At 42.4% G+C, this 26,639-nt stretch overlaps 1 protein-coding gene across 4 annotated transcripts in view; it reads left to right on the forward strand.

Annotated features, from left to right (window-relative positions):
• STAG1 (stromal antigen 1) overlaps positions 1–26,639 on the forward strand; it is a 379,263-nt gene that overhangs the window by 215,361 nt on the left and 137,263 nt on the right. For all 4 annotated transcript variants that reach the window (XM_038415259.2, XM_038415257.2, XM_043492802.1 and 1 more), the window contains 4 exons: positions 1,099–1,178; positions 10,672–10,779; positions 18,067–18,181; positions 22,374–22,491. In XM_038415259.2, the coding sequence (XP_038271187.1) occupies positions 1,099–1,178; positions 10,672–10,779; positions 18,067–18,181; positions 22,374–22,491 (421 nt within the window). The remainder of the gene's footprint in view (positions 1–1,098; positions 1,179–10,671; positions 10,780–18,066; positions 18,182–22,373; positions 22,492–26,639) is intronic.

The following is a 26,639-nucleotide window of genomic DNA, read 5'->3' on the forward strand; positions in this document are numbered from 1 at the left end:
GGTGTTTGTTTCAAGTTGAAAGAAATCAAACTGGGAAAGGAAAGTAAGGAACCAGTAGAGGAACTCCTCAAAAGCATGAAAATCCTGCCATTGAATTTGCCATTGGTCTGCTGGTGTTCACAGAGAGATTACTGTTTTGTGGGGCCCTGGCCCAGAGCAAGTGGGGGCCCCTCCCCACCCCTTCAGCCTGCAGTCCCGTCCCCACCTCCTCCCTGCACTGCTGCTGGGGAAATGTGGTCGGAGTGCAGGGGCTTGCCCTGCCCCCACCCAGCACTCCTGCTGGGGAGCTGTGTTGGGGTGCAGAGGCTTCCCGCTGGCCCTTCTGCTGGGGAGTGGGGTCGTGGCGCAGGGGCTTCCCCCTCATGAGCACCAGGCAGGCAGAGTGGGGCAAGCTCCTCTGCCCTGACTCCACTCCCCAGTAGGATCACCGGGTGGTGTGTGTAGGTGCCCATTTTTCTGGGGCCCCCTAATCCACCACTGACAGAGAGAAGGAAAATCCATAGTTGTACCACCAAATTCCTCAAATTTCTTATGGAAGGCATGTGGGATAATTAATGAGGCCAGATGGTGGCTTAAGTCATGGGCATGCAAAGGGCCATGCTGCAGCAGCTACTTCAGGTGAGATTCTCTGCACAGTGCTCCTTCACATGCATACACCCTGCCCCAAATGCACTACTGAAGCTCTATTGGTCATTGTGAAGGAAAGAAATTGGGGCCACAGCCATGCCCTCATCCAGCCCAACCCCATCCCCTTTCAGCAGGCTGGTACTGAGGAGACACTAGCTCAGAGTAGTGCCTCAGTTCCCCAGCCTGAGTTTGCCTGACATCTGCATGGGATGGCAGGAGGGGAAAGTTCCTTGACATATGTTCCCATTCCTGTTGCATGTACAGTATTAGATTCAGAACATACAGAACCTGGCATATCTATCACCATGAAAGCACATTGTACTAGATGAACTTAGCATGTTCTAAAGAAGTCAAATGGTTATCATGTTTCTGTGGAAAGGTATGTCCATCAAAGACTGTTTATTTTGTAACTTAAATATTCATTTTCTGAAAACGTTTGTGTTTTGTCATTCTAATACAACTACTTTTCAGGATCGCATTGTATCAATGACACTTGATAAGGAATATGATGTTGCTGTGGAAGCCATTCGATTAGTCACTCTAATACTTCAGTGAGTATTTTTCAAAGCTAGCATAATTCACTATGAGAAGCACTTTTGCCGGAATATATATCAGGTTTAGATTTCTCATGCGTATTATGAAGGACTTGCAGCACTGAAGGTGGATTAAATGTGTAATAATTTCACTGAGCAATTTTTGGAGATGTTGGAATAGGATAAATGGCTGCGTAAAAATACCCTGGTAAAATTCAGAAATTTATTAACTCCTTGGTGTCAGTAGTTTCAGTGTATCCACTGTTGCAAACAAATGCCAGACTGGCAAAATAGACTGACGGTACAAGCAGATCATTTTAACTATGTTCTCTGTTCTTTTTTTCTTTTAAATGCCAAAAGCTACTTGCGTGCGAAATTCAACTGAGAAGTTAACCACACTAAAGTCAGGATATGCTCTAGTAACCTTAACTTTGCAACTTTAATTCTGTTCTGTTTTCAAGTCAAAGATACAAAAACACAATAGGAAATTTCCAAATTTAAGAATATATTTCATAATATAAAATGCTGCATCTGTATATGTGCATACATGAATGAAGAAAAACTGTAGTGTCGTATTATATTCAGAACTACTGGAAGGATCTTCATTTAAATTGTTTTAAAAAAAAAACACACTGAAGCATACAATGGAAGATATGTTTTTGTTAAAAACACACTGAAAATCGCTAATTTAAAAAAAAATCATTCAGTATGTAATATTGTTTGTGTGTTCAGGTCTGGCAGAACCTAAAGTTCTCATCCTTGGAAGTGCCCAATATTGAATTTAGACCAATACTTGTTGTAATTCAAGAAAAATGACTTTTCAAAATATTATGATGTTTGTGTGCTGTCACTGTAATATCTGAAAAAATAAAGATCATGATTTACATAAAACAGAATGATGGCACATTATCTAAATTTTTTGAAAACTCAATAAAAAAAATTAATTCCCCAAAATTGTGATAACAGTTCTGGGCACAACTCTGCATTTAAGGTTGAAGCAAGGATTAAGCATCTCTGTTAAATGTTAATGATACAGTGAATCGTTTCCAGATTTATGGTACTCAAAGTATAAGTATAGAATGAATTTTCAAAGAAATCTGATAATTAGTTTGTTAATATACCTCAACATGTTTAGATTTCTTTAGTTTAACCTTAACTCTGAAGTAAAGATACTTCATGTTAAATTCCCTGGTTTGTATCTAGGGAAGGAAACATTGCTTGAAAACTGGGATAGGGAGGATTAAGGCAGTATGAGGTAAGCCATGGTCTTGACTGTATGATAACAGGAGAGATCAAGCAGGTTTTTGCTGCTAGGAGGAATGTTTCATGAGGCTTGTCCTTTGGGTCATGATCCAAAGCCCAGTGAATTAAGTACAAATTTTTCTACTGACTTCATTGAGATTTGGATCAGGTCCTTGATGAAGAATCCAAGTAGGTTTCTAGAGCTAAGAGAGGGGGTTCAAAACTTGCAACTTGAGTGGGGATAATGTAGGAGATTGGTACTAAGTGTCTAGTAAGATTTTCACTGGAGGATAACATTAAGGCTTCCACATCTGTCTGGCTGTGGAGCATAGAAAGAGGGTTTGAGAATAATCCAGAATGTATGAAAGCTGTGAGAAGTGTTGCTTGGCTCTCTAGGGCTGGGAAATAGATAGCAATCAATATAAATTAGAAGTTATGATGTGCAGAAAATACATAAGGGAAATGAAAGAGATGAGGGGAAAATCCCTGGCTGGCAGGACTAAGGACAATAAGGAGTTTTAAAAATATATTAGGAAAAAGGGAAATAATAGCAATGGTATAGGTCCATTATTAGATGGAGAGGGTAGAATGTTAGTGATGCAGAAAAAGCAGAATGTTGAATAAATATTTGTGTTTTCTATTTGGAAAGTAGCAGGATGATGATGTACCCATATCTAGGGGTGGCATAGCTTGATTTTTACTTTTTTTCTAGTTTTGACAGTTTTTATTAATTTTTATTTTTAAGATTTTCCCCCCTATTTTTAACTATTTTATTTTAGAGTTGTGGGGGGTGGGATTGGGTTAGGGCAGCTCTGCCAGTGGGAGAGTTCCCAGTGCAGCTGTGGGGCATGACACCAGGGCTCCAAGGTAAGGGAGGCTATGGTCCTGGCTCAGAGGAGCAGAGGCCCCTGGTCAGGATTGTAAAGAGGAGGACAAGCCCCTGGTCATGGGGAGGCCGCCCAGCTGCTGAACAGTTCTGGCTCTGAGACCATTCCCATGCTTTTGGCTGGTGAGTGATGGAGCAGGGCCATGACATCAGAGTTGCAGACGACTTACCACTTGATCGGTGACACCTGATCCCTGGAGGCGGGGAAGGCTGCAGGGTCAGAGCAGAGCCCCCCCTGCCAGGGCTGTGAAAAGGAAGACAAGTCTCTGACCATGGAGGCGGGCACAGAGTCATTCAGCAGTGGGTCAGCCGCCTCTGCAGCCGGGGACAATGATGACTCCTCTTCCTTGCAGTCCTGGCCAGGATTTTCTGCTCTGCTGAGCCAGGATGTGCACAGTGCCCCACTCACTCACCAGCCTGAAGTGCAACAGCTATTCCCAGCTGATGAGTGAGAGGGGACTGAAGAGATCTCCCTGCCCTACACCAGGAGCCATTAAGTAGTGCGGTGTTCTTCCCTCCGACCAGTGGCTCATCTTGCTTCCCCTCCTTGCTGTCTTGGCCAGAGGTATCTGCTCTGCCCTACCAGGACTGCAGCCTTTCCCCACACCTTGTGCCCACAGGGATCAGGTGTCCCCTGCCCTGCGGCCATGCGGGGAGCCCTCTACAACCACTCATTCTCTTGACAGCTTCTGGCTAGTGAGTGAGCGAGCGAGCAGGCCATGACATCAGAGTTGTAGAAAGCTCCTTGCATGGCAGGTGACACACAATCCCTGCAGACACACTGACTGTTACCATTTGATATTTTTTTCATTGATCTCATTGTGTCAGCTGAAATTGACCTTTACCAACAGATATCTATTAAAATTGAAATCTGCCAAGCCTATCCATATCATATGAGGATGATGAAATACTTTCCAATCCATTAGTAACTAAGGAAGATATTAGGCGACATCTACTAGGGATAAATGTTTTAAATCAGCCTGCCTGGATAACTGCACCTAAGAGTCCTAAAAGAGTTGGCTGAGAGATCTCTGGCCCATGAATGTTAATTTTGAATTAATATTGGAATTCTGGGGAAATTTCAGAAGATTGGAAGTGAACTGACCTTGTGCAAGTATTCAAAAAAGACAATTGGGATGAGCCAGCTAACTATAGGCCAGTGAACATGACATGAGTCCTGGACAAAATTATGGAAAAACTGATATATGATTCAATTGATTAAAAAAAATTAAAGGCCAGGCATATAATTAATGCCAGTCAAGATGGTTTTATGAAGAATAGGTCTTGTCAAACAAACCTGATTTCATTCTTTGAGACTGCAAGTTTGGTTGATGAAGTGTAGATGTATTTGACTTACTACCACATGACATTCTAATTAAAAATTAGTACTATGCAGTATCAGTAAAGCACACATTAGGAATTAGATAACCGATAGATATCAAAAAGTAATTAATGCAGAATCTTCATTTAATGAGGGTGTTTATAGTGGGGTCCCACAGAGATCAGTAGCCTATTCCATGTTTCTTCAGTGATCTGGAAGTAAGCATAGTATTACTGCTGATAAAATACGTAACTGGCACAAAGATTGGTTGATTGGTAAACAATTATGAGGACAGGACAGACATACTGAGGGTACCTCTATGCAGCAAAGGAAAACCCACAGCTGCCCCATGCCAGCTGCCTCATGCTTGTGGGGCTTGGCTGCAGGGCTCTTTCGTTGCTTTGTAGACTTCTGGGCTTGGGATGGAGTCCAAGCTCTGGGATCTTCCCACCCCGCAGGGTTGTAGAGCCTGGGCTCCCACCCAAGCCCAGAAGTCTATACAGCAATGAAACAGTCCCACAAGCCAGAGTCAGTTAGCATGGACCAACTGCAGGTTTTTCTTTGCTGTGTAGACATATCCATAGTGATCTGGGTCACTTGGTAAACTGGGCCCACTCAAACAAAATTTGTTTTAATACAGCCAAATGCAAGGTCATACAGCTTGTAGCAAGAAATGCAGATAATACCTACAGAATGGGGGATTATATGCTCCAAAGCAGTGGATCTGAAATGTGTTTAGAGGCCATAGTGGACAAGCAACTAAACGTGAGCTCCCAGTGTAATGCTGTGGCAAATAGGCTAATACAATCATAGATACATAGATACTAAGGTCTGAAGGGACCATTCTGGTCATCTGGTCTGACCTCCTGCACAACGCAGGCCACAGAATCTCACCCACCCACTCCTGCGAAAAACCTCACCTATGTCTGAGCTATTGAAGTCCTCAAATCGTGGTTTAAAGACTTCAAGGAGCAGAGAATCCTCCAGCAAGTGACCCGTGCCCCATGCTACAGAGGAAGGTGAAAAACCTCCAGGGCTCTTCCAATCTGCCCTGGAGGAAAATTCCTTCCCAACCCCAAATATGGCGATCATTAGGCCTATTTACCATGAATATTTAAAGATCAGTTAATTACCAAAATCATGTTATCCCATCATACCATCTCCTCCATAAACTTATCGAGTTTAATCTAATCTTAAAGCCAGATAGATCTTTTGCCCGCACTGCTTCCCTTGGAAGGCTATTCCAAAACTTCACTCCTCTGATGGTTAGAAACCTTCGTCTAATTTCAAGTCTAAACTTTCTGGTGGCCAGTTTATATCCATTTGTTCTTGTGTCCACGTTGGTACTGAGCTTAAATAATTCCTCTCCCTCTCCGGTATTTATCCCTCTGATATATTTATAAAGAGCAATCATATCTCCCCTCAACCTTCTTTTAGTTAGGCTAAACAAGCCAAGCTCCTTAAGTCTCCTTTCATAAGACAAGTTTTCCATTCCTCGGATCATCCTAGTAGCCCTTCTCTGTTCCTGTTCCAGTTTGAATTCATCCTTTCTAAACATGGGAGACCAGAACTGCACACAGTATTCCAGGTGAGGTCTCACCAGTGCCTTGTAGAACGGTACTAAAACCTCCTTATCCCTACTGGAAATACCTCTCCTGATGCATCCCAAGACTGCATTAGCTTTTTTCACGGCCATATCACATTGGCGGCTCATAGTCATCCTATGATCAAACAATACTCCAAGATCCTTCTCCTTCTCCGTTACTTCTAATTGATGCTTCCCCAGCTTATAACTAAAATTCTTATTATTAATCCCTAAATGCATAACCTTACACTTCTCACTATTAAATTTCATCCGATTGCTATTACTGCAGTTTACAAGGTCCTCCTGTATGATATCCTGGTCCTTCTCTAAATTGGCAATACCTCCCAGCTTTGTATCATCTGCAAACTTTATTAGCACACTCCCACTTTTTGTGCCAAGGTCAGTAATAAAAAGATTAAATAAGATTGGTCCCCAAACTGATCCCTGAGGAACTCCACTGGTAACCTCCCTCCGGTCTGACAGTTCACCTTTCAGTATGACCCGCTGCAGTCTCCCTTTTAACCAATTCCTTATCCACCTTTCAGTGTTCATATTGATCCCCATTTTTTCCAATTTAACTAATAATTCCCCATGTGGCACGGTATCAAATGCCTTACTGAAATCTAGGTAAATTAGATCCACTGCGTTTCCTTTGTCTAAAAAATCTGTTACTTTCTCAAGGAGATCAGGTTGGTTTGGCACGATCTACCTTTTGTAAAACCATGTTGTATTTTGTCCCATTTACCATTGACTTCCAAGTCCTTAACTACTTTCTCCTTCAAAATTTTTTCCAAGACCTTGCATACTACAGATGTCAAACTAACAAACCTGTAGTTACCTGGATTACTTTTTTTCCCTTTCTTAAAAATAGGAATTATATTAGCAATTCTCCAATCATACAATACAAATCCTGAGCTTACAGATTCATTAAAATGGGCTTGCAATTTCAGTGTCAATTCCTTTAATATTCTTGGATGAAGATTATCTGGGCCCCCCAATTTAATCCCATTAAGCTGTTAGAGTTTCTCTTCTACCTCAGAAGATAGAGGGGTAATATCTACCTCCATATCCTCATTCCCATTTGTCATGCTACCATTATCCCTAAGATCCTCTTTAGCCTTATTAAAGACTGAGGCAAAGTATTTGTTTAGATATTGGGCCATATCTAGATTATCCTTAACCTCCACTCCATCCTCAGTGTTTAGCGGTCCCACTTCTTCTTCCTTCTTAGTTTTCTTCTTATTTATATGGCTATAGAACCTTTTATTATTGGTTTTAATTCTTTTTGCAAGGTCCAACTCTGCTTGACTTTTAGCCTTTGTCACTTTATCCCTACATGTTCTGACCTCAATGAGATAGCTTTCCTTGCTGATTCCTCCCATCTTCCACTCCCTGTATGCTTTCTGCTTTTTCTTAATCACCTCTCTGAGATGCTTGCTCAACCAGCTTGGTCTACAACTCCTGCCTATGAATTTTTTCCCCTTTCTTGGCATGCAGGCTTCCGATAGCGTCTGCAGCTTTGATTTAAAGTAATCCCAGGCCTCCTCTGCCTTTCAGATCCATAAGTTCTTCAGTCCAATCCACTTCCCTAACTAATTTCCTTAATTTTTGAAAGTCAGCCTTTTTGAAATCAAAAATCCTAGTTGCAGATTTATTTTTGTTAATCCTTCCGTTCAGTTTGTACTGAATTAGCTCATGATCACTTGAACCAAGATTATCCCTACAACCATTACTTCTACGAGGTCCTCACTACTCACCAAAACCAAATCTAAAATGGCATCCCCTCTAGTCGGTTCAACAACTACTTGATGAAGGAATCCATCAGCTATCGCATCTAGGAAAATCTGAGCCCTATTATTATTACTAGCACTTGTCCTCCAGTCTATATCTGGGAAGCTAAAGTCTCTCATGATCACGGAGTTTCCATAAGTATTTACTTTATTAAAAACATTAAAAAGGGCTCTATCCATATCCAGATTAGATCCCGGCGGTCTATAGCACACCCCAAGCACTATCCTAGGGGAGGCTCTACTAGTTTTCTTCCCCAGTGTAATTTTTGCCCAGATGGACTCTATCTTATCCATTGCATCACTTCTTATTTTATGCGATATATAAATAGGGAAGTAATGAGTAGAAGTAGGGAGGTGATTTTACCTCTGTATACAGCATTGGTGAGACAGATATTGGAATAATGCATACAGTTCTGGTGTCCACATTTTAAAATGATGTTGAAAAACTGGAGAGTGTGTAGAAAAGAGCCACCCGCCCCCCAAAATCCTCACAATGAGGGAATTAAAGAAGCTCAATCAGTTCAGCTTATCAAAAAGAAGATTGATAAATGGCTTGATTACGGTGTACAACTACCTTTGCAGAGTGAAAATACTGTGTTCTTACAGGCTGTTTATCAGAGAAAGGCATAATAAGACCCAGTGGCTGGAAGTTGAACACAGACAAATTCAAATTAAAAATTAGGCACACCTTTTGAACAATGAAGGTGATTAACCACTGGAATAAAATATCACAGATGGATTCTCCATCTCTTGATGCCTACAAATCAAAATTGGGTTATCTATCTGGAAGATACAGTTTAATCAAACACAAGTTATTGGATTCAGTACAGATTTGTAGATTCTAAGGCCAGAAAGGACTGTTGTGATCACCTAGTATGATCTTCTATGTAACACAGGCCATAGAACTTCCCAGAATAATTTCTACAGCATATCTCTTAGAAAAACATCCAGCCTTGATTTAAAAATGGTCAGTGATGGAGAATCCACCGTGACCTTGTCTGTGATGGAGAATCTCCCATGACCCTTGGTAAGTTGTTCCAATAGTTAATTACTCTTACTTTTAAACATTTATGCCTTATTTCCAGTCTGAATTTGTCTAGCTTCAACTCCAGACGTATCATGTTCTACCTTTCTGTGCTAGAATGAAGAGCTCGTTATTAAATATTTGTTCCCCATGTAGAGACTTAGAGACTATAAACAAGTCACCCATATTCTTCTCTTTGTGAAACTAAATAGCTTCAGCTCTTTGAGTCTATCACTATAAGGCTGGTTTTCTAATCCTTTCATCGTTCTTGTGGTTCTTCTCTGAACACTCTTCAATTTATCAGCATACTTCTTGAATTGTTGACACCAGAACGGGACACAGTATTCCAGCAGTGGTCACACCAATGCCAAACACAATTATAACATCTCTACTCCTCTCCAGATTCCCCTGTTTATGCATTGCCAGAAGCTGGGAATGAACGACAGGGAATGGATCATTTGATGATTAGCTGTTCATTCCCTCTGGGGCACCTGACATTGTCCACTGTCGGAAGACAGGATACTGGGCTAGATGGACCTTTGGTCTGACCCGGTATGGCCATTCTTATGTTCTTATGATTCCATTAGCCCTTTTGCCACAGTGTCATACTGGGAGCTCATAGTCAGCTGATTATCCATCAGAACCCCCAAATCTTTTTTATAGTCACTGCTTCCCATGATAGAGTGCCCCAGGGGTGTCTGCGTGGAATGTTTTGTCCTATGATATACAGATTAGATGATCTAGTGGTCCCTTCTAGCCTTATACTCTATGGATCATCAACAATGTTGCCAATGTCAAGAGAGGAAAAATCATGATTTAGACCCCAAATAATCAGTTGAGGATTGAGAAAGCAAGAGCTCTGCCCCATCCCTATGTGAGAGTGTTGGGGGGAGGTGCGGATTGCCCTCCCCTCTTCCAACTGCCAAGGAATTCTAAGCTGGCCATTTACAGCAATCCAGAGCAGTGCAAAGAGGATAGCTCAAAATGGAGATTCTGGCCCCAAGAGTTTTATCTTTGTGAAAAAGGTATTGTGATTAGATCACTCTTTTGGTTTTGATTTTAAGTTCAGGGTTTTTTAATGGTTATCTCAGAAAGGTTAAATGGATTTTGAGCACACTTTACAAAAATAGTTTATCTTTGGCTGAATCTATGTGTGTGGCATCTCAGCCCAAAAGAAATTTTCTGGGAGAAATTAACATTCAAGTGTAATTGAACATTTACAGTGCCTTCTCAGTCTGAACTACCGCATTAGCTGTAACTATTTTTGTAAATTCTGAAATGTGTACACTTCAATAGAAGCAAAATTTTAGATTTTTTTCCCCAAAAGAAACCTCTTAAAATATTGGCAAATTATTAAATTTGAATGGCAACATTTTTAGTTCTAAGAAAATGTTTAACCATTTCCTAGTGTACTACATTCATAAGAAGCAGCCACTTTAACTCAAAGGTGGGTATTTTTTGGTGGTGAAGTGTTTAAAAATTTTTGGGGCCTAATCCAAAGCCCGTTGAAGTTAATATCCCGTTAATTTCTGTGGGGTTTAGATGAGGCCCAGGTAACCCTATATTTATATAGACTGTCTATCATAAAAGTTACTTATGGGAGGTGGTGGAACTGAAATTAAACATTTGTTTTGGTTCAGGTGTTACTTTCTGACTTTTTCAGTGGAAGTGAAGAAGCTCTGTCCAATGAAGACTGTGAGAATGTTTATCACTTGGTGTATTCAGCACACCGGCCGGTTGCAGTAGCAGCTGGAGAGTTCCTTCACAAAAAGTAAGCTACCTCTCATCCTGGAATGAGAAACAGATTCATGATAGCTTCCTGAGACCAGAAATGCCTAGTGAGATCTAGAAGTGACAGATTGATATATAGTAAGTATGGCCTGATTCAGCAAAGCACTTAATCACAAGCTTAACTTTTGAAGCACTGATTTTTCAATCGGAGTACTTGCATGCTGTGACAGGGTCAGGCCAGATGGCTACAGGAGAGTGATAGAAGGAGATATATTAGCCCCAGGTTAAGTTGGTCCCTTTTCCCTGGGTAAGGTAACAGGTAAGGTTCCAGAACAATCAGGAACCTTCTGGAAACAATTAAGACAGACAGGCTGATTAGAACACCTGCATCCAATCAAGAAGCTGCTAGAATCAATTAAGGCAAGCTAATCAGGGCACCTGGGTTTAAAAAGGAGCTCACTTCAGTTTGTGGTGTGTGTGCAAGGAGCTGGGAGCAAGAGGCGCTAGGAGCTGAGAGTGAGAATGCGTACTGTCAGAGGACTGAGGAGTACAAGCATTATCAGACACCAGGAAGAAGGTCCTATGGTGAGGATAAAGAAGGTGTTGGGAGGAGGCCATGGGGAAGTAGCCCAGGGAGTTGTAGCTGTTGCACAGCTGTTCCAGGAGGCACTCTAGACAGCTGCATTCCACGGGGCCCTGGGCTGGAACCCGGAGTAGAAGGTGGGCCCGGGTTCCCCCTAAACCTCCCAACTCCTGGTCAGACACAGGAGAAGTTGACCTGGACTGTGGATTCACGAAAACGGTGAAACTGAGGGCTGCCGTGAATCTCTGAGATGAGCAAATCCGCCAATAAGTACAAGACCCACCAAGGTAGAGGAGGAACTTTGTCACAATGCTTAAAGTTAAGCATCTATTTAAGTGCTTTGATAAATCAGGATTTATATCATGCTTTTCTTGCTGTACAGTTTAGACAGTAATTTCTATTAATTTAGGACATTAAAGTACAAACAAATATGATTGTATGTACTTGTTTGTAAAGATTTGTTAATTTATGTGCAAATCCCTTGAGTTTGTGTTGGGTTTTTATTGTAACTTCTGGTACTACAAATTGTGAACATGCCTACATGATTGTATAATATACAGTTATTATTTTAAAGGTATTTATTTTACTCAACTTTGAAATAACAGGATACCAATTTACTTCCAAATTTAGCAATTTTAACAGGATTTTCTTATTTTAAAAACTACCTCTGTGGTTATTTTCTCGCATGTCAAAAATTGAGTGAATTATTAGTGGTAGCTACATATCTTTGATGCCAGGTGATCAGAGGTGTCAAAGTTTTTCCTTCACTCTGCTGAATAGCATGGGAGAGTATCTAACTCAAATACAAAGGGCCAGATCTCAACTGGTTGTTCCTTTGCAGTCTAGACCAGAACAATATTTTTAACACTCTGAAGTCTTTAATATTAATTTTCTCTTCCCCAGTTTTAGAATTGTTAAAGATTTTTGCAACTTTTTACAGAAATTTTTTTGTATAAGAGTTCATTTTAATGGAATTTTTCAAACCAGAAGACACTTGAAGGAAAAGGCCTTTTATACAACCAGCAATTTATTTCACCAGCGATATTTTGTGTTCCCTTTGTTGTTTGCATTTTGAAAATGAGGGTTTTTTTCCCCCAGTAATATCCTAGATTTCCTCCTTGATCAGGCACAAAAACATGATTCTATGCTTGTGGTATCAGTCTTTTACTATGAAAGTGGATGTGATGTTGCAAATTCAGTAATATGATCTTACTGCATGATAGATAATGGAAAAGAGTTCTTTTATACATTGTAGTAAAATATCTTCAGTAATTAACAAATGTGGCATAACAACTATGAAAAAATCTGAAAGATAAATTAGTTTGTCTAACATGACAATTTCTCCCAGTGTGCAAAGTCTCTTCTGAAAGTCTCTTTTGAAAGTAATGTTATCCTATTTCCTATAAACAGGCCTGCCAAAGTGTGTGTGTGGGGGCAAAGGGAGCAATTGCCCAGGGGCCCAGTTGATTTAAAAGGGCCTGCGGTGGCAGCCAGGAGCCCTGGGCCCTTTTAAATTGCCCAGACAGGCTGCAGGGCTCCTAGACGCACAAGATCACACTGGCCAATCGCACTGGTCTGCGGGGCCCAGAGCGGTCGTGCACGCTTAGGAGTGACGGGCAGTCCCGGAAATGACAGATTCGTCACTTCCGCCATGGGCCCCATCTCTCTTAGGGATAACCCTGGCACCCAGAATTTTTGTTGGTGGGCCTGCCTATAAATGTGTCCTTGAAGGACAAAAGTATTGAAGGAAAAACCATAACTATGTTGCTCTGTTCTGCAGTTTACAATGTTTGCAAATTAGAAAAAAATTGGTACCATAAATAAAATGTGAAATGTATCTTCCATCACCATCATGCCCCTTTTGAAATGCATCCCCAGACAAGACTCTTCTCCACCACTGCTTGTTCTCCAGTGTGCCCTCCACTCTTGGTTTCACATCCCCATCACCATCAACCTGTTTTTCCTCCAGACTTCACATGCAAATGGGGCTTCCATTATGTTGGCTTAATTTACATGTGACATCTTATCTCTTGTCTGGAAAAAAACCTGTTGCAACTTGTCCTGTTTATATAGATATTTTTAGTATGTACACATCACTCTCTACATACCAACTGTACATAAGTCTCACAATGTTTATGATGATCAGTATTATATAAGCTTTCATTTGATAGATAAATTCTATGACAGCAATATTTTTGTTGTAATGAATGGAGTTGCTGACACAGAATAGTGAACCCTTTGTTAGCTCCTTCTGTGTCACAGCAACACCTAAAATCTGCAGGAAAAATTTGTGGTGGTGTGATGAGGAGAGTACCTGAAATCCCTATCAAGCCAGGTAGGACCAGTAAAGTGCCTACAGCCAATCCTCACTCCTTAGACATCTGCCAACACAGAAGAACACAGAAATTTGGTATACCAGATCGGGCCAGAGGGTCCATCTAATCCAGTATCTTGTTTCTAGTAGTGGTCAGTACCAGGTTTTTTAGAGGAAGTGTAAGAAATCGCATAATGTATAATTATAGATTAGTTTCTTCCTAACCCCAAGCTATTAGTGATTAGCTTGTGCCCTGAAGCTTTAGGTTCTTGTTTGAGTGATTGCTCATGTTCATTTCATATTAGGTGTGTGTGCTCGCCACATGCACCGGTGCCAGAAGTTTTTCCCTCAGCAGTATCCGTAGGGGACCGGCTCTGGCATCCCCGGAGCAGTGCGTACATGCCGCGGTATAAGAGGTGCTGTCGGCTACCTCCAGCCACCAGTCTGGAGCTTCGGAGAGGCCAGTGGTCTCGGTATCCTGTTCCCCTCTGTTGCTCGAGGCTTTGGGGTGGGGGGTAAAACGCCACAGGTCCAGGGGGACCCAGGGAAGCAAACTGCTGGACTATCAACGGAAGGGAGATTCCCATGGCACTGGCATTGTCCTTGTCGTCGCCAGACGAGGCTATCACGGGGCCCCCCCACCCAGTTCCTCAGGATGACGCCAAAGCACACCAAGAACTTTTGAAGATGGTCGCTTCCAACCTGGGGCTTCAGGCAGAGGAATTGGAAGAGCCCTCGGACTCTCTGTTTGACATCTTCAGCTCCTGCCAAAATGGCTCTACCCCTTCATGAAGGGGTTTCTAAAATCACTAATGCCCTGTGGCAGACTCCCTCTTCCCTAGCCCCTGTCTCAAAAGAGCTGAATGCAAGTACTTTGTGCCTACCAAAGGGCATGAGTTCTTATACTCCCACCCAGCCCCCAATTCCCTTGTGGTCGAGGTAGTTAACCACAAGGAGAGGCAAGGACAATCTGGGGCCTTCCCCAAAACTAAAGCTTTGAGGAAGCTGGATCTCTTTGGACGTAAGGTTTATTTGTCTTCCAGCCGTCAGCTGAGAGTGGCCAACTACCATGGCCAATTCGAAGGGTCGCTCCCCGAAGCTTCCAAGAAGGATTTTCAAGCAATCCTTGATGAGGGCATGACTGTGGCCAGGGAGTCCCTCCAGGTGGCATCAGATGCTGCTGATGCTGCTGCCGGCACCATGGCTTCCGCTATCTCCACCAAAGCCCAGCAGTCAATGCAGGACTTGCCCTTCAACGGCCAAGCCCTATTTGCAGAGCAAACAAACAGCAAGTTGCATGGTCTCAAGGACTCCTGCACCACCCTGAAAACCCTGGGTCTCTACATCCAGGGGAGCCAGTCTCGGCAGGACTAGCCCCACAAATGAGCCAAGGACTACAAACACTGCCTGAGCCACCCTCTGCCCAATCGGGCTTGACCCGTAACAAGCAAGAGGCCAAACAGTCGTTTTGATGGTGCGCCCCAGGGCAACCTACCAGACTATTCCCTGGATCCATCTTTCCCAGTGTTCTCCAACTACCTTTCCTTTTTCCTCCCTGCTTGGACTGCTACAACTTCAGAGTGCTGGGTCCTTAGCACAGTGGAGCAGGATTATACCTTTCAGTTCCTTTCTACCCCCATTCCTACCCACCTTCCAGGTCCCTCTTCTGGGACCTTTCTCACAAGAGTCTCCTCGCGCAGGAGGTAAAGGGGTTACTACAGCTGGGTGCGGTGGAAGAAGTTCCTCTCGAGTACAGGTTCTGTTCCTGGTACTTTTCAATCGCAAAGGCCAAGGGTGGCCTACAGCCCATCCTGGACCTAAAAGACCTCAACAGGTATATATAGAAGCTTACGTTCCACATGGTATCCCTGGCTTCTGTCATCCTCTCCCTGGATCCGAGAGACTGGTATGCCGCCCTCGACTTGAATGACGCATACTTCCACATAGCAATCTTTCAAGGATACGGTCGCTTCCTCCAGTTTATGGTGGACCCCCACCACTACCAGTTTGTGGTCCTCCTGTTCAGCCTGGCGACAGCACCGAGAATATTTACCAAGTGCATGTCGGTGGTAGTGCTGACCTCAGGTGCCAGCGTATCCAGATCTACATGTACCTCAACAGCTGGCTGGTCAAGGCCAGCTCTAGGTCTCAAGTCCAAAGGTATGTCGTGGTGCTTCAAGCCATGTGCCACTCCCTGGGCCTCCTGGTAAATGACAGAAAGTCGATGTTAGTGCCGGTGCAGAGGATAGAGTTAATTGGAGTGGTCCTGAACTCAACTTGCGCCAGAGCATTCCTGCTGCTGGAAAAGTTCCAGACATTAACAGACCTCATTGTGGAAGTCTCTGCATTCCCGTGACTAAGGCCAGGGTCTGTCTGCATCTGCTGGGTCACATGGCAGTGTGCACTTACGTTGTCTGCCATGCCAGGCTCCAGATGCGGCCCACGGACGGTCTATTCACAGTCCCAGGACACCCTGGAAAAGATAGTTATTATTCCCCGGGCAATACTTAACCTCACTGTGATGGTGGACTGACCACAGGACAGTCCTAGAGGGGGTTCCATTCGACAACCCCCCTCACTCCATCGAGTTGGTGCTGGACGCCTCGGACCTCGACTGGGGCACGCATCTTGGCGACCTCTAGACATGGGATGTGGTCCCCGGAGGAGGCGAAGTTGCATATAAATGTCAAAGAGCTCAGAGCAGTTCGGCTGGAATGCAGAGTCTTCCTACCCCACCTGTTGGGCAAGGTGGTGCAAGTCCTTCAATACAACCTTGAAGTTCTACATCAACAGGAAAGGGGGAGCGCGCTTGTCAGCTCTCTGTGAAGAGGCACTCTGTCTATGGGACTTCTGCATCAGCCATGAAATCCACCTGGAAGCTTGTCACCTTCCCGATGCTGGTGGACCAGCTCAGCAGGAACTTTTCCTTCACCACGAGTGGTCGTTCCAACCGGAGGTAGCCTGCATGATCTTCCAGAGGTGGGGAACTCCCCAAGTGGACCTGTTCACCACCAGACAGAACAGGAAGTGTCCTTGGTTCTGTTCTTGGCAAGGTCTGAGCAGGGGATCCATCTCTGACACCTTATTTCTGTCATGGTCGGGGGGGACTGATGTACACATTCTTGCTGATTCCGCTCATCAGCTAGGCACTGACAATGATCAAGAGAGACAAAGCTTAGGTTATCATAACCCTGGTGTGGCCTCGCAAACGCTGGTTTGGCACACTCATGAGCCGGGCACATGGCCCCTCCCTGGCCCCTGCCCAACCATCTGGACCTGCTGTCACAGGACCACAGTCGGCTATTGCATCCCAATCTCGCGTCCCTGAACCTCTCAGCCTGGATGCTGCGTGACTGAACCCAGAGGAACAGACCTGTTCGGATGCGGTTCAGCAGGTCCTCCTAGAGAGTAGGAAGCCCTCAACCAGACTGACTTACCTGGCCAAGTGGATGAGGATTTCCCGCTGAGCTTCTGAGCGTGGCATCTCTCCCTCGCGTTCTTCCATTCAGTCCATCTTGGACTACCTACTTCACCTGAGGAACCAAGATTTGGCACACTCCTCCATTACAGTGCACCTCACCGCCATCTCCGCTTTCCATCCTCAGGGCCAGACAGTGTTTTCTCATGACATGGCAGTCAGATTCTTGAGAGGCCTCAAGAGACTCTTCCCGCAGGTGTGGACCCCTGTCTCACAGTGGGATCTTAGCTTGCTCCTCTCCAGGCTAATGGGCCCACCCTTTGAACTGCTGGGCTCCTGCTCCCTTTCCCACCTGTCATAGAAAATCTTTTTCCTGCTGGTGGTAACGTTGGCGAGATGAGTTTCTGAGATTAAAGCCTTGACCTTGACCCGCCGTACACGGTCTTTTACAAGGACAAGGTTCAGTTGCAGCCACACCCAACCAGTTTGCACAAAACTGAGTAAAAGTGAAGATTAAAAAACATACAAAGGTTGGACTGTAACTCATTTTTACCCTCAATATTTTTATGAAATAAAGATCAGTGTTGGGGTGGGGGGAAAGCCTCCTTTCATAGTAGCATTTTGTTTAAATACTTGTTCAGTTTATGATTACTGAGCCATGGTTAAAGCAGGCTGCAATCCAGTTTAGAGCCTCCTACATACAGTTAATTCTTATATTGGTAGTGTCACAATAACACTGTTTTTCAGCAAGATAGCCATACCAACACAAGAGTTAAAAACTTTAAAATACCAGCTATAATATAAACATTTTACACTAGTACATTTCATAATTTTTTCATTGGGTGAAGTGTTTCTGGCCCTGTGGAGCTGAACAAATGCAGTTCGTTTGTTTTTTAGGTGAAATGGTTTCTGGTTTTTTTAATTGTATTTTATGAATGAACATGTTAGCCATAATGTTGAGCAAATAAAGCTGTTTAGTATAAATATTATAACTCCCGTTACTTATTTCTAGACTGTTTAGCAGGCATGACCCCCAAGCAGAAGAAGCATTAGCGAAGAGGAGAGGACGGAACAGTCCAAATGGAAACCTCATTAGGATGTTGGTTCTTTTCTTTCTTGAAAGTGAGGTAAAAACATTTCTGATACCAATTTTATATATTTAGCAAAACATGAAACTTATTTAAGGTGATTGATCAACTTTTACAAACAGGTTTTAATGAGAGTGACACCATATGTATTGGATCCCCTTCTCCTTGTCCGTAAAGTAAACTCAAACCAATATCCTCCCTAGGATTTGTTTTACTCTTGCCTGTCTTCAGTGTAATCAATTCTGCTCTCCCCACTCTTTCTACTGTGGTTCACCGGAACGTATATTTTAGTGGTGCCTATTGCAGGACAAATTAAAAGAATGAGTCTGTGGAATGTGCTTTAAAAAAAGGAAGCAATCATATTTTCTGGGTAACTTTATTTTAACCAATCCCAAAAAGGAACAAAATCTAATTAAAGTCTCACCGCTTGAGTGTTTTCCAGACACCCTTTGGAGGCATTTATTTATTTATTTATCTATTTATTTATTTATTTAATGGTCACACCAAATGTGATGGGTTCAGGAAGGTTGTACAGTGCATAGGAAGTTGCATGATCGAAAGCATGGAGGTGACTAAGAAGTTGACAAACAGACAAGCCTGGGAACATCGGTGGAGTGGAGAGATAGAGGCTGCATAAAATTTGAAAAGGGAGGGACAGAAATGTGGAGAGCTTTGAAGGAAGCTTTATTCAATAGTAAGTAGATAGCAAAGGAAGGATTGGAAGAGGGGAATGACATGATCAAATCTGTGGACAAGGAAGGGCAATGTTTGTGTTTGAGAAGCCAGAAAGGAGGGTGTTTCAGTAGCATAGGCAGGATATAATGAGGGCTTGTACAAGAGGTTTGGTTGTGGGAGTGGAAAGAAACAGATGGATCTTAGCAATATTGAGAAGTAAGAAGGGGAAAGATTTGAATGTAGTCCAATAGGTATTAACATCTCCCAGAAATTCACAAGTAGCCAGTGGGGATCAAGGAGCCATGAGTGCAACCTTTAGTGAGATACTTAACTTATAACGTGGGCCACTGCTATCTACACTGATTTCTGCCACTGGAAGGTTTTGAAGCACAGCCCTATGTGGAGTAGATTGCCATATCTAATCTAGGTTTGTGATGGAGAGAGGTATGTATGTGTCCTCAGCATAAAATGATCACTGAAGCAAGATGAGATCTCCCAGAGACAGGGTTTACAGTGAGAAGAGAAAGGTCTAAGGGCAGAATCTTGGGTGACCTGCACACAGAGCAGAAGGGAGGAGGAGGCTCTGCCAGAAGGACACTAACAGAATGCTCAGAGAAACGTGAATATGTGCCTCAAAGTAATTACAGCAAAAATCATTGCAAAATAAAAACATAAGGAAATGGGTTTATTTGTTTGCTTCTTTCAGGAGAGAGGTCTCTAGAGCCTGATTCTTTCTGTCTCTCCCTTGGTCTGTCAACGGTGCTGTTGTTATACATTCCTCACATTCCATCAGACCTTGCTGGAAGCTAGGTCTACTGTTATGGCAGCCATGATGAGCTTCAGTTCCCAATGTGCTTTGCTCCATTGAAACTCAGAGAGATTACCAAGAGCCAGCCTTGTCCCACCCCACAGAGGAGAGAGGAGAATTCAGCTCATGGAACTCTAGCCTTGGTCCCTAAAGCCAGGTTCAGCAAAATGTGCTTTCTTGTGTAAACCATATAGTTTCCCTGAGACCACTTCTTCTGCCTCAGTGTCAGTGTCTGCCTTTGCTGTCAGAGAGATGTTTCTTAAAGACAACCTAGAATAGTGTGGTGCTAGCTTAGCAGGCTACCCTTCATAAGGATTGTGAAGGACATGGGACTGGTATGTAATAATTTATGAATACTGTATGTGACCTGGTTATTGGGCTGGTAATTGTATAGCTATTTTGGCTCACTGGGAATTTTTACTGTACGCATATGTGTCTTAGTTTAATAGTAGGAGGTTGGGAGATAAGCAGGAAGGCCAGACAATGGTTCCAGCTAAAATATCTCCTGGTAAACACTGCAAGGGCTAAAAGAGAATACCAGAACTATTAACTGTGAAGAACCTAATTCCTTGGCTCCAGCTAAATTACACTGTTTGTTTGCTCTGGCTGGGAACCAAAAGATCAATAAGACTCTCAGATTAGAATCAATTATAGAATATCAGGGTTGGAAGGGATCTCAGGAGGTCATCTAGTCCAACCCCCTGCTCAAAGCAGGACCAATCCCCAATTTTTGCTCCAGATCCCTAAATGGCCCCCTCGTGGATTGAGCTCACAACTCTGGGATTAGCAGGCCAATGCTCAAACCATTGAGCTATCCCTCCCCCCTTAGAGGTGAGGTAGTTGTCAGGGAGCTGTTCAGGGGGAACAGGCACACACAGAGACCATCCTTGGGAGTCTGAACAAATTAGGCTTTCCAGGGAGATGGTAAACTTTAGATATTTGTTTGTGGTGTTGGTTGTAGCTATGTTGATCCTAGGATCTGAGAGAAACAAGATGGGTGAGGTAATATCTTGGACCAGCTTCTGTTGGTGGAAGATACAAGCTGTCAGGCTACACAGAGGTCTTCTTCCTTCCCCAAATCTGAATAAGAGCTCTGTATAGCTCAAAAGCTTGTACCTTCTACCAACAGAAGTTGGTCCAATAAAAGATATTAACTCACCTATCTTGTCTCTTTAGATAAGATAGACATGCATGTAGCCTTTTTATTGTTTTTAAACCCTTTTCTCTTACATTATGCTTTGTGCCTACTGTTGAAATTAAACAGTACTTTGATTTGAAAGGGCTGTCTGATTGCTGTGTTTACCACTGGTCGCAAACTCCCCAAGGAAAGAACCAAAGATATCCAAACCCAGTCATACCTGTCCATTGGATACTGTAGCCCAGGACCCAGTTTTAGAGTGGGAAGATACAGGGATTCCACTCCAGGAGAGGTAAAGGCAAAGGTCTGAACATCTATGGAGGTGCACCGGGGCGGGGAGGTACAGCTAGCCCTGTGACCATGACAAGCATCAAAGAGCTTTTATATCCCATTTCAGTTCCTCTTAGAACAGCCCATCAGTACAGAAATTTATGAAAGCTGGCACTTACATCAGCCTCTAACACTCAAGGTTTCTTTCTTTGGGGGTCAGCACCATACTTGGTAATTAGTCAAATCAGGATGCTGTGGTGTTACTTGTTGATGGTAGCTCATGATTTTCTTACAAGTCAGTGGAAGTGAATGGCTGTTCTTTCCAGAATGATTTTTCTCAGTTTAACTGAATGGTGGTGTTATAAAGAAACTTCTGATGGGATTTTCGAAACACTCAGCATTGGCTTAATTCTGCACCCATTGAGGTAAATGAGAGTTTTACCATTATTTTTAATGAGACCCGAGTTAGGCCAATGCTGAGCAGTTTTGAAAGTATTGTCCATTATGTATCCAGATCTCAGAGCTACACTTAATAGCTATTTGGTTCCTGTTCCGTGTGTATGCTGAAAAGTAGATAGGTCTGCACATAAAGTGAAAAATTATTATAATAATTTCTTGTCCATAAATAATGCCTTTCCTTCTAAAATTTTTAACATTTCTTAGATAAATGTATCCGATCCAGTTGCTGTTGTTGAGCTATGTTATTAAACAGTAATTCCTTAGTTTCAAACTTTTAGTGGTATAGTTGTAAAGTGTTATGTTGAATGAAAACTATTGTGTAATTTTTCATTATTACAGTAGATATTATGATGCTTAAGATGTGTACTATCTTAAAACTAACATGAAATTCCCTATGCCTATTACATACTGTTAATAAAAGAAAAATAAACACCTCGATAGAATGTGTCTCTTCTTCTCCCCCTCTCCCCACTATTATGACACCTTAACTCTACAGAAAAGTGTGACAAGCACTCTGGTGGGATTGGGGGGTTAGACTAGATGACCCTTGCAGTCCCTTTTAACCATGTGATTCTATGATTCTTCTCATGTCATCATATAAGCTGTGACCTGGAAGACACCTGCAAGTAAAGTGTCATATAAGAAAAGAGCCCTCATTTCTTTCTCATACTCCACTCACCCTTTCCATAAAATAAAAGTTTCACCACGGTTATGCAGTTACATGGCTTTTTATTGGAAAGTGGACCTTCCAACATTAATTTCAAATTTAGTTTTCCTTCTTAGTGATATAAGAACACTGTCCTCACTCAAACCATTATAATAGTTGATGAAGCCCTGTTTGAACCAGAAAGCTTTATTGACATTTGATTTGTTATTTCTAGTTGCATGAACATGCAGCTTACTTAGTGGATAGTTTGTGGGAGAGCTCTCAAGAACTGCTGAAGGACTGGGAGTGCATGACAGAATTGCTACTGGAAGAACCAGTTCAAGGAGAAGAAGGTATTTGTGTCACTTTGTTAAATACATTAAATTTATGTAATAAAACATGGTTAATTCTTCTTAATAAAAATGCTGTTAATCTTTGGATGATATGAATGTCTGATTCCAATCCTACATTTAGAAGTGATATGCAAAATGGAAATATTATATTTTAATTAATCGGATTTTTGGGAGGGGTTATGCAGATTTTCAAGTAGAAGGCAGCACATTAAATGGGAACTGCCTTAATTCGTCCTCAGGACACAGTAATCAAAGAGACACATTTTTTTTTGTTTCATATTTAATTGAAACAATGGCATTACTAATTGCTCACTTGTTTTCATCTTGCGTTTTCTTGCCTCCTTCATTCTGACATTGTCTACAGTTAGAGGTCAGCACTTTCTTTTCTTATCTGAACAGTGATGTGACTAGCATGTTATTGGGCACTTTAAACTGGGTAATTATAATAATAATATGGCTTTGAATAGAGCCAATACTTCAAGAGATAATTATCGAATTTAGGGGTTTATATAAAACATTGCTTTATCAACAACAAGTTTATTGCTAAAAACAACTATGTCTGCAAAAGTGCCAGTTTATTCAGATGTGAAAACTAAATCCAGAACTATTCAAATGTTGAGAAAAGAGGGGGAAATGGAATCTTGCTGCTGAATTCCTTTGCTGAATCTAGTGTAATGAATGAAATAAAAATAGATGCCTGTGTTTGTGCATACCATCATGGGAATATATGTTAACAATAGACTTATCAAGCATGAAAGACAATACTTTCCAAATACAGTTCTTCTGTATCTCATATTGAATTCCTCTATTGATTTTTCTGACATTGTAGTTAGGAAATCTACTATCTGAACAATCTATTAATGAACGTTAACTCATTGCTCTTTGGTTTACAACTAAGAGTCGTTGCTAAGTTCAGTTTCTCTCCTATGATGAACACTCAGGAGAGGCCATCAAGGAGTATGTATGATTTTGTGGACCATTCTGCGCCTGCCCCAGTGCAAGCCAAGGGCCAGATGTATCTTATGCCAGCTGAGAATTGATGCAATAGAGCTGTGTTCAACTCTTTTCTGACTCTCTCTGTGCCTGTGCATCCTAGTGCCAGGGTGGAGAGAACAGTTGGTGCAGAAGCTGATTCCATGAGCTTTATGCCAGATGAGAGATCCTCTCTGCTGGGCCAATTCACAACTGGTCTCCTATAAGGAGATTCCAGCTCCATAGCACCAACCAGGTAGTGCAAAGGAACGGGATTGTTGTAGAGATTTTGGCCCAAATTCAAGTTCTTTAACATTTCTTTGTAAATCATTGCTGTGATTAGGGAATTATGGTGGGTATTATAGTTGAGGCTCATTACTTTTTGAAACTTTCAACCTTGGGAATGAAGTTTTCCATGCTTGGACTCTGCCTCAAGGTGAATTATTGAGGAAAATTTAAATGAAAACAGTTCAAGTGTTTTTGAATGAGAGGTGAAAGGAAAATATGTATTCCCCCATCCCCATTTTTAGATTTTCTTGCAGCTGAGGAGCTGTGCATGGCCTCATTTAAAGAAAGTTGGATTTAGTTTGATTACATGATTATTCAAACATAAATAACTCACTGAACACACACAGTAGATATTTTTCCGTTGTTCTTTGAATGGTTGCAGACTTGTATTCCTCTCAGGTGTGTGCTAGCCCAGCGAGCTGAAGCTGGAGAACTTTGCTTAGCAGTTCCCATCAGGGCAGTCCATGCACTCTCTGGCTCTTCATGGCCCCTCCCAAGCTTATTTAAGGGTAGTGTTGTCCCAATGCCCCTCCGTTCCTCCTCATGGCTGTGGCTTGAGTCAGAGCTTTCGGTGGAGTATGTTACGTTAGGCTTTGGTGTCACAGTGATTTTTCTGTGAATGTGTGTCCATAAAAAGAAAAGGAGTACTTGTGGCACCTTAGAGACTAACAAATTTATTAGAGCATAAGCTTTCGTGAGCTACAACTCACTTCATCGGATGCAACATCATACAATATCGGATGTGTGTCCATAGTTATTTAATTACAGTTAGTAGTATTAGTAGTACATTTAGTAATTAGTTATGTTAATTATTTAGTTAAATAGTATTTAGCCCAGTGCAATGCCATAGCCAGATTTCAAACACAGTCCATAATGTGGGGTAGCTATCCCTAATAGTGATTCTCACACTTGCTGTTTATTGTGTCTCAGAGAAGGGCAAACATAAAGGAAAAGTGTTCCATTTGTAAGTTGTTCAAAAAGAGAATGCACATAGCCAGAGACACACACCAGAAGCAGCACCTGGAGCAAACCAAGAAGCCCGTTTTGGTGCCAGGAGCCTCCACAGCTCACCTAGTCCCTCAGAGAACCTCAGAGCTGGCATAGGTGTTACCCACAGCAGGGGCAACTTAACTATTTCACTCCAGGCACTGTCAGGAATAAATCAATAGGAACCCAGCAATTCTGTCTGATCAAGCTTAAATACAAGTAAGCATACTCTTATCTAACATGGCAGTTTATTAGATTTAAGCACACACAAACATAAGCAATAGGTTTAAAACATCCCAGATATTTACCTAACACCTGGAATGGTATTGAGTAATTAACAGCAGGATCGCAGTGGCCAGTTACTCACTTGCTGGGGAGAAAGGGTGTCAGGAAAAATGTCTCTCAAGATGGCTTCAAAGGACTGATCCAAAGTACACTCTATTATCTAGACTTTTATAACTAACTTCTACAAAACACACAGGTCATAATGACCCCTACTAAATTACCAGTTTTCCTGCTTTCAATAAACTTTTAATATCGGAGGCGTCTAGATTCAACATTTTCCAACAACCAAGATTTTCAGTCTCAGTTGTTTACTTGTCTGTCCCCTGCCCCCATTCTGATTATCAGAAACTGCCAGTTATATATGACCTTGTATCTAAAAGTCCACTTCAAATTAACCCTTAACTATGTGGTGTTCTATTTCATTAATTCATGGTGGCTGAATGCACATAATATGGTTGAAATTGGCTTGATCACATTCTGGGGTCAACACACCCCTCAAATCCAAGACAACAGGCTGTTGTCCAGCCATACTCTGACTCTTCTCTGAGGAGAAGAGATCATTCTTCCTCTGGTCCTCTGAGGAAGAGGACTTACAAGACTGACTGGAGCCATTCCAGAACATGGAGAGATTCCTACTCTTCTAAGAAAAGTGCAGGCCATAATCAGGATTGCTTCGGTATGCAGGATAGAGCAGGGCTGTCTACCTGCTTTCTTGTATTGAGACAAGATCAATTCAGCACCACACAGTCAACTCTAGTACCATTTCAGGTCATCCCTCAAGTTCAATACCAGAAACATCAGTCTCAGTATCAACCATATTGATCCCACAGGCTTATCAAGAAGCATCAGACTTGCTTTACCTCTTTGTTAATTCAGGAGTGTTCAGCTGTGGTGGTTTCTTTGGCACCTTGGGCAAGCAGCCAATTTGATTCTCCTTTCAAGGGCAGCATACTGCTTGCCAACTTCCTGATTATATCCCATCCATTTGGGGACAGGCTATCCTGCTTCTACAGGTCTTGGGAAACAGTAACTATGTACAAATGGATCTTAAGCATTGTGGGATAGGGATATGCCATCTAATTCCTGTTCATCCACCTTTTTTCACCTCCTACCTCATCCCTTTTCAGGGAGCCCTGTCATGAGTCTCTGCTTCTTCAGCAGATTCAGACTCTGCTTGCTTTAGAAGAAGTTTAGAAGAAGTTTCCCTTCAGCATCGAGGAAAGGGATTTTACTTACATTATTTCCTGATCCGCAAGTCCAAGGGAGGGGTGAAATCTATTCTAACCTCCAAGGTCTCAACAAGTACATCAAGTATATGGGATCATGTATGGTAACCTTGCTATAATTATCTCCATATTAGATTAAAACAACTGGTTTTCTGCCCTCTATCTTCAGGATGCCTACTTCCATGTGGTGATTTTTCCTAACCCATAGAAATTTTCTGAGATTTGTACTGGCAGGTCAGCATTATCAGTACACATTACTCCCCTTTGGCCTGTCCTCAGCCCCATTTGTATTTACCAATGCATACCTGTAGGGGCAGCCTATGTAACATTATGAGGTGCAATCCAGACCAGTGAGAGGTTGTGTCACTTCTTGTCCTGTAATCCTGAGTG

This window comes from Dermochelys coriacea, chromosome 9 (assembly GCF_009764565.3).
Source record: "Dermochelys coriacea isolate rDerCor1 chromosome 9, rDerCor1.pri.v4, whole genome shotgun sequence".
Classification (NCBI taxonomy): domain Eukaryota; kingdom Metazoa; phylum Chordata; order Testudines; family Dermochelyidae; genus Dermochelys; species Dermochelys coriacea.